Below are 15,248 nucleotides of genomic sequence, written 5' to 3' on the forward strand. Positions count from 1 at the left end.
TTTCTCTTTTCTGGCTGTGTGATTCCATTAAAATGACCACGGATACAAGTCTGAGTTTTCAACTTACACCTGCTTTACACTGGGCATAAAAGTTACACCCAGGCGGAACACACACAGGGCTTAAGTCTAACTGGTGCACTCATCTCAACCTTAAACTGGTCGTAACTTTCTGTTCAAAGTCGGATGTAACGTTACATGCAGGCGCAAACCCAGCTGGTGCACTCGGCTTCTGGCCCCTAGTAGCATCTTCTTTTATTTAAATGCATAAAAATATAAATAACACATGGAATTGCTTGCTTGTATCTGATATGATTTTTTTTTATCATTGCAAATCTCATTATGTTGAAGGGACACATTATCACAGAGTTTGGTCAAACAGTCTTCATATTCATAATATGTCTTCATATATTAACAGTAGCACAGTTTCATGGAGGATAACTGGATTGTTGTTTCATCAATGAAACAGTTCAACAAGGCACAAAGGTCACGTTTAGCCTTCATACAAAGTCTGGCAATTCAACACAATGAACACCCAGGAGGGCATAAAGAGCATTGCTGGGGAGAGGGATGTCTGGAATACCCTGCATAGCCTGCTGCCAAGGTGACCCAACCCTGATAAGCGGAATCGAAATTGATGGAGGAAGAAAAAGTCCCTCTTATGCTTGATGTGGAGGTGTACTCGGTTTTGTTGAGATCCTGATTTTCCTAATGATCACCCAATCCTTCTGAGCAGCTGTAACAAGTATTCTCAGGCAGGAAGAGGCCGAGCTGAACTTTTTGTCAATCTGTTGCATCTCAAACCTGCCATTCTCTAATGTGCCCACTGACTGAAACTCTTTACAACTCTTCTCCTGCTTCTCTGTAGTAACCACGTCGTGGCCTATCTCCACCTGAGCTGACTCCAGGAGGTCTTTGCCCCCTGACCCTGATTCTACAAATATCCCTGTCACTATGGTTGGGTCACTGAACACTGCAGTCAAGTAGTTTCCTTTTTCTGGAGAGCGTCCCCAGAAGAATCCCTCCCCGCCGTCCCAGGCCAGTTTGGGGAAGTGTTTCTGGTAGGTGGACATATCAGAGTAAACCTCAGATGAAGGATTGGTGTAAACCCCCTCCTCAAAGTCCTTGTCCTTCAGCTTGTTGTAATTCCCCTGGAAAGAGGAGAAAGTCCCCATGTGTTGGAACAGTGAGGGTTTGAAGAGGATTGGCTCTTTTTGAGTCAGCAGCTCTCGGAAGTGAGACATGAGCCAGTCACAGGGCATTTCCTGGTAGAAGAGGAAGAGGAAGCGGGCCAGGAGAGGAAGATGGGCTGATTTGTAGAGTTTGCCAATGTAGCCGAGGGCTGAGAATTCCAGCATTGCCCAGGAGCCTTTCTTCGCGTTTTGCTCCTCAACTCGCCTCTTGATGGTGGTAAGGAAGTTTTTTGCAGAGGAGACGTCGTCCTCCAGCTGGAGGTAGTATTGGCTGAGACCAGCACTGTAGTGGATCAGGAAGGAGTAATCCACATTCTGCTTGGAACGGAATGATACCCTTTCTGGAGCATCATTGAAGTTCCTCTTTAGACCTGCAGGAGAATCAGTATCACAGAATCACACTCATGACATGGAAGTCAATGAATCTGTATGCTAGTAGACTCACACATGCACTGTACCTGTAAGAGGAGGGTACCAATCTTGAGAAACATGGAGGACCACCAGCTGGCCTTGCTCCAGCTCAGAGGCAAATGCAGTTTTGATCTCCCTCACTGTAGCAACCCTCCAGCTCACATCAAAGTCTGCTAGAAGCACTACTACCACCAAGGAGGAGCGCTCATCAGGAGAAGACTGGGAGAAGAGCGACTGTAATGTGGGGACTAGGTAGCTGCCCTTCAGCCTCTTCACCGATGACAATCCAACTGATAAATACCCTGAAACATGTTGGGATAGAAAAAAGAATGTGTGAGAGCTTATAACATTCAAAACCATCAGGGCTGGGTCGATGGGCACTGGCATTGTCTTTTGCGATGGCTGACAGTGGTCGACCTCTGAGCTCTCTACTATCATAACATCATGATTTTTTTTTTTTCTTTAAAGATTATTTTTTGGGCTTTTTTGCCTTTATTAGGGTAGGACAGCTGAAGACATGACAGGAAAGGGGGAGAGAGAGGGGATGACACACAGCAAACGCGCCGCAGATGGGAATCAAACCGGCAGCCGCCACAGAGGACCAACAGCCCCAACACATGGTGCGCACGCACTACCAACCAAGGCACAGGGGCACCCCAATAACATCATGAATTAAAGACTTTTTTTGTTGTCTATACCATCAGAGTTGCCATGAGGCAGGAGTTTTGCTCAACTTTTGACATCTGGGATCAAAAATACAAAGAAGCTGTTGCTGCTGGTCATTGTACTACTGTTACGTCTTTATGTCCCGTTGATTATTTTCTTAGTAACCTGTCCAGTGAGGGGAATCAAGCTACTCAGTTACATTGGTAGCAGTGGTGTTCTGCAGGCCACTATCAAGGGCTTTTCACACTACATATTTTTACCCCTGGGCTATCCTTAACCCTGGCCTGAGAGTACTTTGGCCTAACTTAGCCCCTTTTCACACACATATTGCTAAGTCAGGGTTAAGCTAAGCACAAGGCTACATGATTCACATTGCACCTCTAGTAGCCTTGGGTTACGCATCTGTTGACACATCAACTGATGTGAACATTTATTTATTTTATTTAGTTTATTTTTGATTAATGAAAGGACAGTGTGCAATGACAATGATCATTTACAAGAAATGAAAATATGGTTGCACCAGATTTAGCAAAACACAACTTTCCATAGTAGTCCTACACATAACAAGTAGACTACAGACAGACTTCAGCAGACAGACTACAGCAGACTACAGTAAATCCATATCCCTAACATAATAAAAGTGGGACAAGATCATGGCATTCAGATATGACTTAGTGGCCTCAGTCGATAACAAATTTCTGATGTGATTAAAGTTTGCAATGTTATACTTCAGGACATGGCATGTCTTTTTAATATGTTTTTAAAGGTCAGAGAGGAGTCTAGGATTACACCTAGATATTTGTACTCTTCAACATTTGTATCGCTCGACCACCAACAGAGATGTTAGGACATTCACTTTGATTTTGTTTGAGAAGTACATGGTCACTGTTTTCTCTGTGTTCAGTGTAAGGCAGGATAGTCTGAGCCACTCTGTTACCTTCTCCATTTTTGTGGACAATTTGGCCATGACTGCATCAGCATCTTTACCATGTGTAAAAATAACTGCATCATCAGTGTATATCAAGTTATCTACTCCATTACAGGTGGAAGGGAGGTCACTGATATACATACTGATCCCAGGATTGACCCTTGTGGCACTCCTAAAGTGCAGGCTCTCAGGGGAGATGTTTTATCTTTGATCCTTACACATTGAAAGCAATCAGTAAGGTATGATTGAAACTACCTTAGAACACTGGAAGAGAATTTAAAATTTGATAGTTTAGACAGAAGCACAGAGTGGTTAACAGTATGAAAAGCCTTACGAAGGTCCAAGAAAACCACATCTACCACCCCTCCTCTGTCAAACCTGGCTTTGATAACCTCAAGGAAGTAGCAGCATGCAGTTTCGGGGAAGAGGTTTGCCCTGAAACCAAATTGCATGGGGTGTGGCAGATTTATGTTGTCGAGGTATGTAATCACCTGCTCAGTGGCAACTTTTTAGGTGGCAGGGAGTATACTGATGGGCCTGTACCTGCTAGATCCCTGTTGGCCACCTGATGGCTGTCTTCAGGGAGGACGAAAAAATACATTCATCAATGGTTCATGGTTAAAATTCCTTGTTTTTTTTCCCCCAGATATCCTTTGCTCTTGAGTTTGACAGTAGTGACAGGATTTTGTTTACTTTTGTCTTATTTATATGTGCAAAACTTAGTGAGGAGACTTAATTTGTTAAAACCATAGAGGACTGGGTTTTTGTAAAGGGGCAGCTTAATTCTAAAACAGAAATGATAAAATAATCATTAAAAATATTAGCAACTGCTGAGCTATCCTTCTGTATGGCCCATGTTCCTGAGGTGGTGACTGAGCTGTTTAACTAGAGCTCTATGGGTCCACTTTTAGCTTGTTCCCTTTCTGATAGTTGATCAATGCACTTCCATAACACTTTGGTATTCCCTTTGGCCTGCTTTACTACATCTAGAAAGAAGTTTGCTTTTGTCTTCCTAAGCTGTCCTGTTACTTTGTTACTTTCTGAGACTTTTAAAAATCAGCCGATCAGTTTCCAGTCCTGTTTTTAAGGATTTTTTGTGAGTGGCATCTCTTTCTTTTGTTAGTGGCTATAAACCCTCGTTGAACCACAGCAAATTCTGCCTGTTTCTGAGGTGCTGATTTAAAAAAAAGCTGGTCACAGTGAGCTATGAACCTAATTTGTCACACTCTTTGTGTGCCTGAAAATTAATTCAATTGAAAATATGAAAATATTAACTATTATTCACTTCACTTACTCAATAATTCCTGAAATGCATGTCTTGGTGTTTCTAAAACTCGAAGATTCAAGTAAAGAAGAACAGTAAACAACATTTCAACAAAGATGATCAGATTATTTCTTGGTAACCCTTTTTAAAGTTTGAGTTGGTCTCAAAACTAAAAAAAAATCTATTGCAGTAAGTTGCCTTAAAATTTAGAGTTTTCTCAACTTTTTCCTCTTTACAATGTAGTGTCTTATCTACTGGGCCATCTGATGGGTGACACCATTCTGTAACACTGATGTTTTTAATGTATGTATATTCCAATCAATCAATCAGTCAAAGAGGGACCTACAACTAAACTAATTTTAGAACACTGTTATAAATGATAAATAAATCACCTTGTATCTTTGAACTGTCCATGAGTCCTGCTGTCAGTCACACTCAACTGCTTAATCAGGCCTTATATCTACACTGTATTTGTTTAGAAGGCATTCAGACCAATGTCACGTCTGGGTTAAAATAACAGTACTTCTGTGGTTGACGGTGCGTTGCTTGCAAACCTTGAGCCACATTTAACTTTTGCCAGAGCCCCCTGTGTCAGCACCCTTGCTGCAACACTAGACTGCCCCCAATCAAATGAATAAGCTGGCTGCATTCTTTCATGCAGAGCCAAAGTCACTGGCTTTGATAGACAGTTTCGTCTAAATGGCTTACTCAGTATTCAACCACCATCTCTGCTCATCTATTTCTAGTAATACTGCAAACAGCTTAGCCCTCCACACCCACACCTACACGCACACACTGAGCACAGGAGAGACAGGAAGATAACATTACTCGACTTGACATGATACTGTAAGTGCAATAGCATAAAATATACTGAGTTTACTGATTAACATTAATTGCACTGGTTGGTGTAGTTTTATCATGAAGGTTGGCTTCCGAGACTTAGCTGGCTGAAATGGCTGGAGCTAAATGTTGTTAGTTATTTTTGTTTTCAGTTAAGCTAGCTGGCCACAAAGTCTGATGAGATGAGAAGACGAAAATGAGAAATGTTTTGCAGGGAAAGTAAATTAAATATGTGTTAAGATCAAATAAATAGGAGTGAAAGAGTACAAAAAAATTAAGAGTTAATAATAAATTCAGATTAGAACTTAGGAAAAACTTAATTTTTATACTTTAATTTTTAATCATTTTGAATATTTAACTAACAGTATTATTTGTTATATAGTTATTATATAGTTAGTATAGTTTTATCTTCACTTGTCTGGTGACCTTTTATTACATTATGTCAGTTTTTGGGCTCCACAGACTTGTCTAGACAGTAAAGCCTCTAAAATATTGAAATTAAATTAATATAAAATTGATAAAATGGCAAATTCTCACATTTTGTGAAGTATAGATGTGGGAAGACTTGTAAAATATGATTCCTTTGACTGTTTGTTTGTTCAGGTACAAATGTGCTGTAATACTGACATTATTCCCCCAAAAGCAGTCAACCTTGGGGGAACAATGATGGCTATACTACCATACAGACTGAGAATTCCAAAAATTAAAAAAAAAACAAACACTAATTAGGAAAAGAAATACATATATAGATAATAATAAAAAGATAATATATAAATACATATAGTAGTGAGCAATTTTTTAAGCATGACACAAATGACGTACATCAGCCATAAGGCAAACTACAGCCCAAATTCCCAAAAAGTTGGGATGCTGTGCAAAACATAAATACAAACAGAATTCTATCATTTACAGTGATAATTGTTATAATTATATACATAGTTATAATTGGGTAGGACATACCAATATCCAGGGGCGTCTGAACTGTCCCCAGCAACAATTGTGATCAAAAAGAAAAAAAAAAATAAATAAATAAATAAAATTAAAATATAATTACTGTTCTGATTTGGCCCACTGCCTACCTATAGCCACAGGTCTAGCTTTTTACTGCCAAATTATTTAACATATGAATAAAGCGACTAGTGACACAAATATATACAACTCTATCATCTTGGTCAGCACCCCTCTGCAGGCCTTAGTGACAAGGACTGCCCACTTACCTGGGGCAAGTAAATTGCCCCCTTGTGGCTCGTAAGTCACAACTGTCCGATCGGGCAAGCGGTGAAAAAAGAATTAAACACGTCGTTTCACAAGTTAACGAGTTCATCTCTGAGGAGGAGGGAGGACTGTCATACCATTATGGAGGAATGCTCCTTTGCATCTATTGCACTTATGACACAGCAGGCCTCATGCAACAACATCTTAAACTGTCTCATATTTTTTCTAAATTTTTTGTGAAGAGAAAAATAAGGGAAGTCAACTCCAGATGCATCAAACATTCTTACACAAACAGATAACTTGCAGCCTGGTAAGATGAATTCTCTTGTGATTTTGTGAATCCAGCTGCATTGCGAGGTAAATTTTAGTTGGCATGTATTCTTAATTAAAAGTGTTTTAAAACCCACAAGTGCATTTCAGATAGAATTCTACAGTGTCACACATATCCCTCCCTCCTCGACTGCCTCTCCACATACATATGGTGTGCCCTCAAAGCAATGATGCACATCTCTCTGACCTGCATCCTTCACTGGTGACAGTCACCCAGGTAATAATTGTATTTGCCCTGAACCTCAGCTTTGTTTTTCACTGACGTGAAAATAAAACACAATTAGAACTTCTTCCAAAGAAAACACTTTGACATGTCAGAGCAGAAAACTTACAGGTATGTTGATGACTGCTGCATTCCACTTTGGGGAGGTCCTGCTATTGTGTAAGCTGGCGCATTGTCACTGTTACTGGGACACTTAATGAAACTGAACTGTCATCACTCTTTTTAAATCCACCTGAGGTTTTCCTGCTCTGACAAGTCAAAATGTCTGCTGTGCAACCAGTCCATACAGCCACACTAACATAGGCAACAGTGCAGCGTTAATCTTAACAAGACAGTCTGGTGTAAAATTGCACCGCCAATTAAAAAGAGTGAACTCAGGTTTGTGTCAGTCATTATGCAGTGTATTCACTCTAGTAATATTTGAGGCCACTGTTTGTATTTTTCTATGAGAGACAGAGGGAGAGATAAAGGAGCAGCTGTGATCACCATGGATCTGAGCAGTGATGGAGGAGACTTATGGCTGGCTCACACTACATGTTGACCAACATGTATGCATGGTGTTAACTGGTGTTTTTCATTTCAGCACCTATATTAACAGGTTAGAGCGTCCACACAGCCCGCATGTGCAGTGCTGCTGGAAAGTGTCAGGAACGTTTGCAACCATGCTTCATGCTCCTATTTTTTCCCGCATGGTGCATGGGGTTCTTTGAAAAAATACACATATCGACATTATATCAGCAACATTTTTTTCCTTTCTCTTCTGTTTTTCATCTGTCCATTCATCCCTCCCTCTCTGAACGAGCAAGACATCACTGATTATGTTCAGCTTTCACTTTAATATAACAGAGGATAGTCAAAGTGTGTCACTCACTCTGTTGAGTAGATGGTGCTCCAGCAAGCAGCTGATAGGACACATTGAAAGGCAGGTAGTCTCCCTGCTCCACCCAAGACTCCTTACTCACCAACCTCTCTGCTTGCCAAGTTAACTCATTGGAAATTGGTTCATGTAACTTTGTCCTGCCCTGAAAAACAAGAGCACACATTCAAAAATGCTTTGTTATTCAGAGTTATGAAGCACTGTTTCCCACAGACTGAAGTGCCAACTGTGATGTATTGCAAGTACAGTTCAAGTGTTGCTTTCTTTTAACAGCCTCACTTTCAAGTTTCTCTGAATTTGATATTTTGTACTGGTCATTGTGTGTTTCTGGGTGTGTGGGCGTTTGTACTCACAGCAATGAGGAAGTCTGAATGGTTGATCAAGTACAATCCTCCAATGAGAAGCAGCACGGCCAAAGCAACATTCTTCTTCTTTGAATGACGTCGCATTTCTTATCATTTACCCATGCATGCACACAGAGAAACACACACAGAACCCATTATGTTAGTGTGTAACTCAGTCAGCACAACAGTAAATAATTCAGCAAATAGTTAATAAATGATTCAGAAGGCTCAGACACAGCAACAGGTAGACTGGGCTATGTTTGTGTATTGAGGGGCTTAATTTGGCCTAAACAAGCAGCTCTGTGAGCAGCTATGCATTAGATACTGCAGACAGTAAGGCTGCTCAATTATGGCACAAATCATAATCCCAGTTATTTTGGTCAATATTCAGATATTTTTTTAACAAAAGTACTAACTGACTTTGGAAACATCATGCATTTATTGATCTTTTTTTAAAAAAAAAATATGTACAGCAGTATCATGGGCTTCACTGTGACCATTTATTCAGTTCTCTCTATGTGACATATCTGAGTTTTCCTCTTCAGTCCTGAACATGCTTAGTGACCAGTGACACACTGTCAGGTCAGGACAGGTCATGAACACAGTCATCACTGTTGACTGATATACAGCTCTGGAACAAATTAAGAGATCACTCTCACAAATGTTTCTTAAATCAGCATCTCATCTATCATCTACATGCATAGCAGCCAGTCCATTCCAGTGTTTATTGGATTCCAACACACGCCTCCTCATTCTACTGAATGAGACACTGATTAGGTGATCACCTGAACCAAATCTTATTTTATGAGGAAGATTATAAATACCACTGCTGTGATTAAAGATTGAGATTGTCCCACCAATATCGATTTCTAAACTCCTCCTAAGTTAAAATATTAGTGTTGTGTTGTTTAAAAATGAATATGAACATGTTTCCTTTGCATTATTCGAGGTCTGAAAACACTGCATCTTTTTTGTAATTTTGACTAGTTGTCATTTTCTGCCAATAAATGCACTAAATGGCAATATTTTAATTTCCAATTCGAGACAAATGATGTCAGCAGTTTATAGAATAAAACAAAAATGTTCATTTTACTCAAACAAGTAAACTACAATATAAAAATATATACCAAAATATGAAAAAATACAGATCTGAGTTTACATCATAGTAAAATCACAATTAGGCTAAGGACAGCTGATTTGTTGGTTGCCCAGCACTGCTCTTTTTTAAACAACAGCTTCAAAAAAAAAAAAAAAAAGGACAACCTGCTAGAAGTGCTTTGTGTGACTGTGGCCTTTGGAGGCACTATCTTTCTACACTGAGAGAGAGGAGAGAGGAAGAGAGCATTAATTAATTGCCCAACCCTAGTAGATGGTAAGATCTAGTGAAAGACCTCAGAACTGTTGAATATACATATGTGAGACTCTGAGTTGTGGGGTCCCTCCACATTGCATTCTATTTTGCATCTGTTGAATGTTATCATTTGACCAAATCAATAGGCTTTAATCAGACTCTAGTGTCTGGCTGATGTCAAGGCTGTCTCACACTGTCAAGAGACAATTTGTGCCTTTATCACTTCCTGAACTGATTGCTGTGTTAAACAGATCAGGACATGAACTTTCCTCTGAATCAGTGATAATGCCTGTTCTCAACATCATATATAATATAATAATAATATCACCAAAGTTAATGTTTCAGCTTGTTGGCACTTGTTGATACACCTGGGTTTATATATATATATAAACCCAGCTGTATGCTTGGATTGCATTGTGTACAAATAATTTCCAAATTATTATTTGCATTGTGTACAAATAATATGTAGAGAGAGTTACTTAAATATACAGTTTTACCATTTGTTGATATTTGCTTATTGGGATGGGCCAATCCAGTATAATGATATATATAATAATATATACAGTATAATGGTATAATTTGATACGATCCAACAGTATAATCCGACACAATCCATTATCTTAACTAAACTTTGAGCAACATGTTGTAAGGAGAAATGTATCACAGTAACACAGATGAGCAGCATGTATCATGTCAGCAACAGCTAGGAGTAACATGAGTGAGAGCTATCAGCAGTGCTGGTATCATGTCAGCGATGTGGAGTTATTTTAAGTACAAAGAACAAACAACATAACAGAATGTATGCATTTATTTCATCCTTCATGGCCACAGGATATTAGTTTTTTACTTTGAATATGATGTTTTTTAGATGGCTAGATTAAGGAAAGTGCATCTATGAATGTATTAAAGAGCTGCAACGATTAGTCAATCCAAAGAAAATTAGTTGCCAACTTATTTGATAATCTATTAATCATTTCAGTAATTTTTTAACTGAACATATCAATCATTTGCTGTTTCAGCTTGCTGCTTTTCTTCGTCATGTATTTAGTAAATGAAAACTGTGTTTTGGACTTGGTTGAACAAAAGATGCATTTTGTAGATGTCACTTTGAGTTCTGGGAAATTGTGATGGGCATTTTTCATATTTTTTTTGACATTATAGCGAAAAATAATCATCAGATTAATCAATATTGAAAATAATCATTAGTTGGAGGCCTAATGTATTATTTTTAACAGCTTAGCTGTTTAAGAGAGTGAAAAAGACAGTATTGGAATAAGCAGATATGTGAACAGCATTATGTTACACTCTGCAGTCTTTCACTGACTTTATTTGTGTGGACACCCAAGTATATTCTGTGACCAAAGTTGGCATTTTTTATTTTTTTTTAAGTAGTCTGAGAGGATGACAGCATCTGCGAGTTTTGTTTTTGGGCAACTTCATAAAACATCCTGCTGATGAATGAAGTCAACAGATCAGACACAGACAGGACAGAGAAAGTCACGCATGTATGAAAGAGATGTGCAGGCGCAGAGAGGAGAGACACTGCAGCCATGTGATAATAAATCACATCAGAACTTAAATGTTGGAGCTTATCAGTGTTCTAGTTTTTAATTATTCAGCTTAGTTTGTTTGAGACAAGTCACTTGAAGTCTGGTAAGATGTGCGATCTTATGAATCCAGCTGCCTCGTTGAAAAGACAAAACATGTTTTCTTGCATCTGGAGAACAAGATTCACAGGCCAGAGCATCTCTGCAATACTACAGTAGTTGATTATAGTGCTGTTTGGTCACACATTTTCTTTTTTCAAAAATTTGCAATTTGAATATTGCACTTGGCCATATTGCAATTTTGTTTTATTCTTTCTGAGCTTGTTATTTTTCATGTTATTACTATGTTTTATTTACTATCTTACAGCTAAACTACATTGTACTCATTTCACACATAATTGGATAAATGAGAAATGACTATAATCAAATCAGGTTCACAATGTAGAAATATATTGACTACAGCCATTATACAATGCAGACTGTCTCTCAGCTCTCCATTACTACTGAGCACTGTGTTCTGCACTTCTCTAATATTATCTAGTTACACTGCGTTTATGGCTTTGTTGCCAAAATAATCTTAAACAGACAACAGAGCACTGAATGGTAGGCAGTTTACATTGAGTGAAAATGGGGAAGGAACATAACTGTGTAAACACTGTACAGATTTGTATTTAACTAAGACAGGCTACTCCCCTCTGCTCGGTTCTCACACACAAAAAAAACTTGCTTAGTTTGAAATCTTGTTCTGTTGACTTCTAAGTAGCATGTTTAGCATGTGTCTGGGTCAGTGTATCTAGCTAGCAAATGATGTTCTGTCATGGCTGAACTTTCACTTAAAACCTAAGCTGACTATATTTTGTTTGATATTAGTTGTCTAATGTTAATTTCGCCACATTTCTGTTAAGTCAGCTGTGGGTTTTCAAGTGTTTTATTGTCAGTAAAAATATCCCCTGAGCACTGCTAGCTAAAAGTAACCTATACATCTTTCCAGAGAGTATGCACTGGCTGTTGTCCACAAGTGATGATGACTTTGCTCTATCATCCTTTGTCTTGACTGCAGATGGAATAAACCTGAACTGCTGCCAACCCAGACCAGCTCTAATAGGTTAATTTAGAGAAGGCATCTCACACAGAGGTCATATATGTATTCTATATTTTGTATATTATATTTTGTGCACAGAATATCATCTGATATATCAATATCAGAATATTGGTATCATCCCAAAAATCCAGTAATGGTTGAATAGTTCATCCAAATACAAGTGTATATGCTTAATAAAAGCTTGGCCATTCTTCATTCAAGGTAGGTCTATGTTCTATGCATAAAACAAACAAAACTCAACAACTGTTATTTGATAAATATTTCTACAACAACAGTGCATAGTCTCAGAATGATATCCTCACTGAGACAAAACAAAAAGCTAATTAGTGAAATTTAATGTATTTTTAATATGTTGCAATTATCCCCTGATCACGTTGCAATGATATCCAGGGTTGGGGTCAGTTGCAACATCTGACTTTTTCCCCATTCATATAAATATGGTAAATCATATGTCATGTCTAAAAATCTTTAAATGGTACAGGTAATTAGCAGACAGATTTAAGTTTGATGTATAACATATAAAGATTTGGTTGGGCTAGTCCCAATAGTTTCTGAGTAACTGAGAGAAATGCAAGAAGTGTTGCAACCGTCCCCAGTCTCCCCTACACTAAGGTAGAGCAATAGTCTCGAGATAAGCACCGACCATTTAAATAAAAGTAACGTTACCATGGTTACTATCGTGGAAGGGCATAAGGTTTTGACTACATTGTTGGATATTATTGAGAAAGAGTCTCTATATGTATAGGCAATTAGACAAGAACATAAAAAAGAATTATAGACAATAATATTAAAGCTACAATACAAGAAGTGTTGCAACCGTCCCCAGCCTCGCCTACACTGCCTTTGTTTTCAGCCATATAGAGGGTACTGAGGCTCCACTGGCACTAATTATAGATCAGACTAGATGAGGGGTCATCTAGAATTAGCAGCACATCCTTCAAATTCTCAGAATGAAAACAACTGTTAACCGTGAACGCATGAACAGCAGAACGTTAAACCTCACTGACAGGACAGGTGTGTCTGTGTCTCTGAGTTTGACAGACTTAGTTAAACGGGGGTTTAAACGGTACTAGCCATAGTAACGTTACTTATAGAAACTGTCGGTGCTTATCTCGAGACTGTCCCTTCACCCTACTCTTTATGGGACTAGCTACTGTTGTCTTTAAGATATATAAAGTTATCACCTCATGTTGGTTATTACAAAGAAACAGAATATATTTATAAAAGGAGCAGACAAGAATATAAAAAACAATTTCGGTTTAAAGTTATTGTGATTTTATTAAGCTGAAACACGGTTCCGACTGTTAACTAGCTACGTCGGCTCTACTGCGCACCTCGTAAACTAGTTAACGCTGATAAATGACCTTTAAAACGTTGAGTGACGTTTCCACCGAAAAGTATCCGTACTAGCGATTTGCTGCGATTATAAAACGCAGTAATAAGGTAAGAAAATAATAATGATTAAACAAACCGGTAGCAATAGGCACATAGCGGTTACATCTTCCACAAAAAGCAAAAGAAAAATACAAAGTTAGCTAAATGCTTCGTACACAAGCTAATACAGTCAGTGTATGTCGAAAAGTGGCTCAGATATCGTTAAGATAACGTTAAAATAGTTGTTCACTCACCTCCCTGAGTCCACCGCCTGTCCGCCTGTTACACTCTGCTCCTCGATACTGGACTTATAAGGCACGGAAACTCAGAGAAGGTAACGGAGAGGGAAAAAATGACTCTGCTGTTGACGCTACTGCATATAATAACCAGCGTTTCCACCACACTCACTTCTCATTTCATGTCACCTCACAGGACCCTTCTGCTGCTTCCACGCCAGACTAATAACATGCGCGAGGAGAAGTCACCAGGTGTCCGTCAGGTGTGTCGTCACTGGTGAATGATGTATCCGACCGCCTGCAGCACTGCTATCAAAACCGACCGAGTCACTGTGGAGTCTGCAGCTTCAGCTGACTCATTAAAACACACACCAACTCATAACAATACAAGAGTAATGATTTATGATTTGTTTGATGTGTTAGTGGTTAATTTACCAGTCACACTGCTTGTACAGCAGACATTTAACAAATTAAATTAATTAATTAAATGCACAAAAATAGTATTCAAATAAATCATTTAATGAAATGTCAGATAATTTTCTATCTCTGTTTTAATTTGCTTCTGTAAATTGTGATGACCCCTCCCTCTTTGGGGATTTCTCCTGCTTTCTTTGTGCTCCTCTGCAGGGGGCGGGCAGACTGGCAGAGGTGTAGCTGGGGGATGAGCCACACCTAATTGTGCCTCTACAGAGCAGTCATTACCAAAGACTGGGTTGGGGCCCAGAGGTGGGTCACAGGAGATTTTATTTGGGTCACCAAATAAATAAAAGACTATGGAAGAAATTCAAAATTTTAAATGTGTGGAGTGTTTTACTGATGAGAGGACAAAATGAGAGTCTGTTAATTCTGCAAAAATACACTTATTTTGTCTCATTTATGAAACAGGCTAAAATGTTCTATTTTTTTTCTTGATGAGAGGAAATAAAAATAAAAAGATGGCCAGTTAACCCAGCCTAAATAAACTTATTTCTCATTTGTGAAGCATTTAAAATGTGTATGATTTCAATAAAATGTGTCAAGATGATACAAACTCATTCGATAATGACAGTAAATGTTTATTTATGCATAAATTAACTTCTAAGTCAGTCCTCAGAAAAAAAAAAGTTTGGGGAAACATTGCTACAGAGGGTTGGAGGTCAGTTGCTGTGTTATGTTTGTTTGATTTGTTTTTCCACCTCATCCTCCTCAATTATTGGTTAAATAAATTCATTTTTACTTTAACCAGAATAACCTCTGTGGTCTCCCTTGCGTTGTCTGAACTTTGAACTGGTTCATGACAAAATTGACTCATAAATAAATGTCCCAATAAATTCACCAAAAATAATATTAAACATAGATTGATTTATTAAA

At 38.5% G+C, this 15,248-nt stretch overlaps 1 protein-coding gene across 2 annotated transcripts; it reads right to left on the bottom strand.

The window, feature by feature from the left end:
* Positions 1-227: 227 nt before the first annotated feature.
* Positions 228-14,230, bottom strand: LOC146325757 (alpha-1,3-mannosyl-glycoprotein 4-beta-N-acetylglucosaminyltransferase C-like). Of its 2 annotated transcripts, XM_084721911.1 has the most exons (6): positions 13,917-14,230; positions 9,552-9,599; positions 8,298-8,395; positions 7,939-8,089; positions 1,649-1,903; positions 228-1,561 (listed from the first exon to the last, which is right to left on the bottom strand). In XM_084721911.1, the coding sequence occupies exons 3-6, from the start codon at positions 8,391-8,393 to the stop codon at positions 657-659; spliced, it is 1,407 nt and encodes a 468-aa protein (XP_084578037.1). In that variant the 5' UTR covers positions 8,394-8,395; positions 9,552-9,599; positions 13,917-14,230; the 3' UTR covers positions 228-656. The 2 variants fall into 2 exon arrangements, with proteins under 2 accessions (XP_084578037.1, XP_084578036.1); XM_084721910.1 differs by lacking the exon at positions 9,552-9,599 and having other exon boundaries at positions 13,917-14,229.
* Positions 14,231-15,248: the final 1,018 nt, after the last annotated feature.

This window comes from Lutjanus erythropterus, chromosome 6 (genome assembly GCF_056507025.1).
Source record: "Lutjanus erythropterus isolate fLutEry1 chromosome 6, fLutEry1.hap2, whole genome shotgun sequence".
Lineage (NCBI taxonomy): Eukaryota > Metazoa > Chordata > Actinopteri > Lutjaniformes > Lutjanidae > Lutjanus > Lutjanus erythropterus.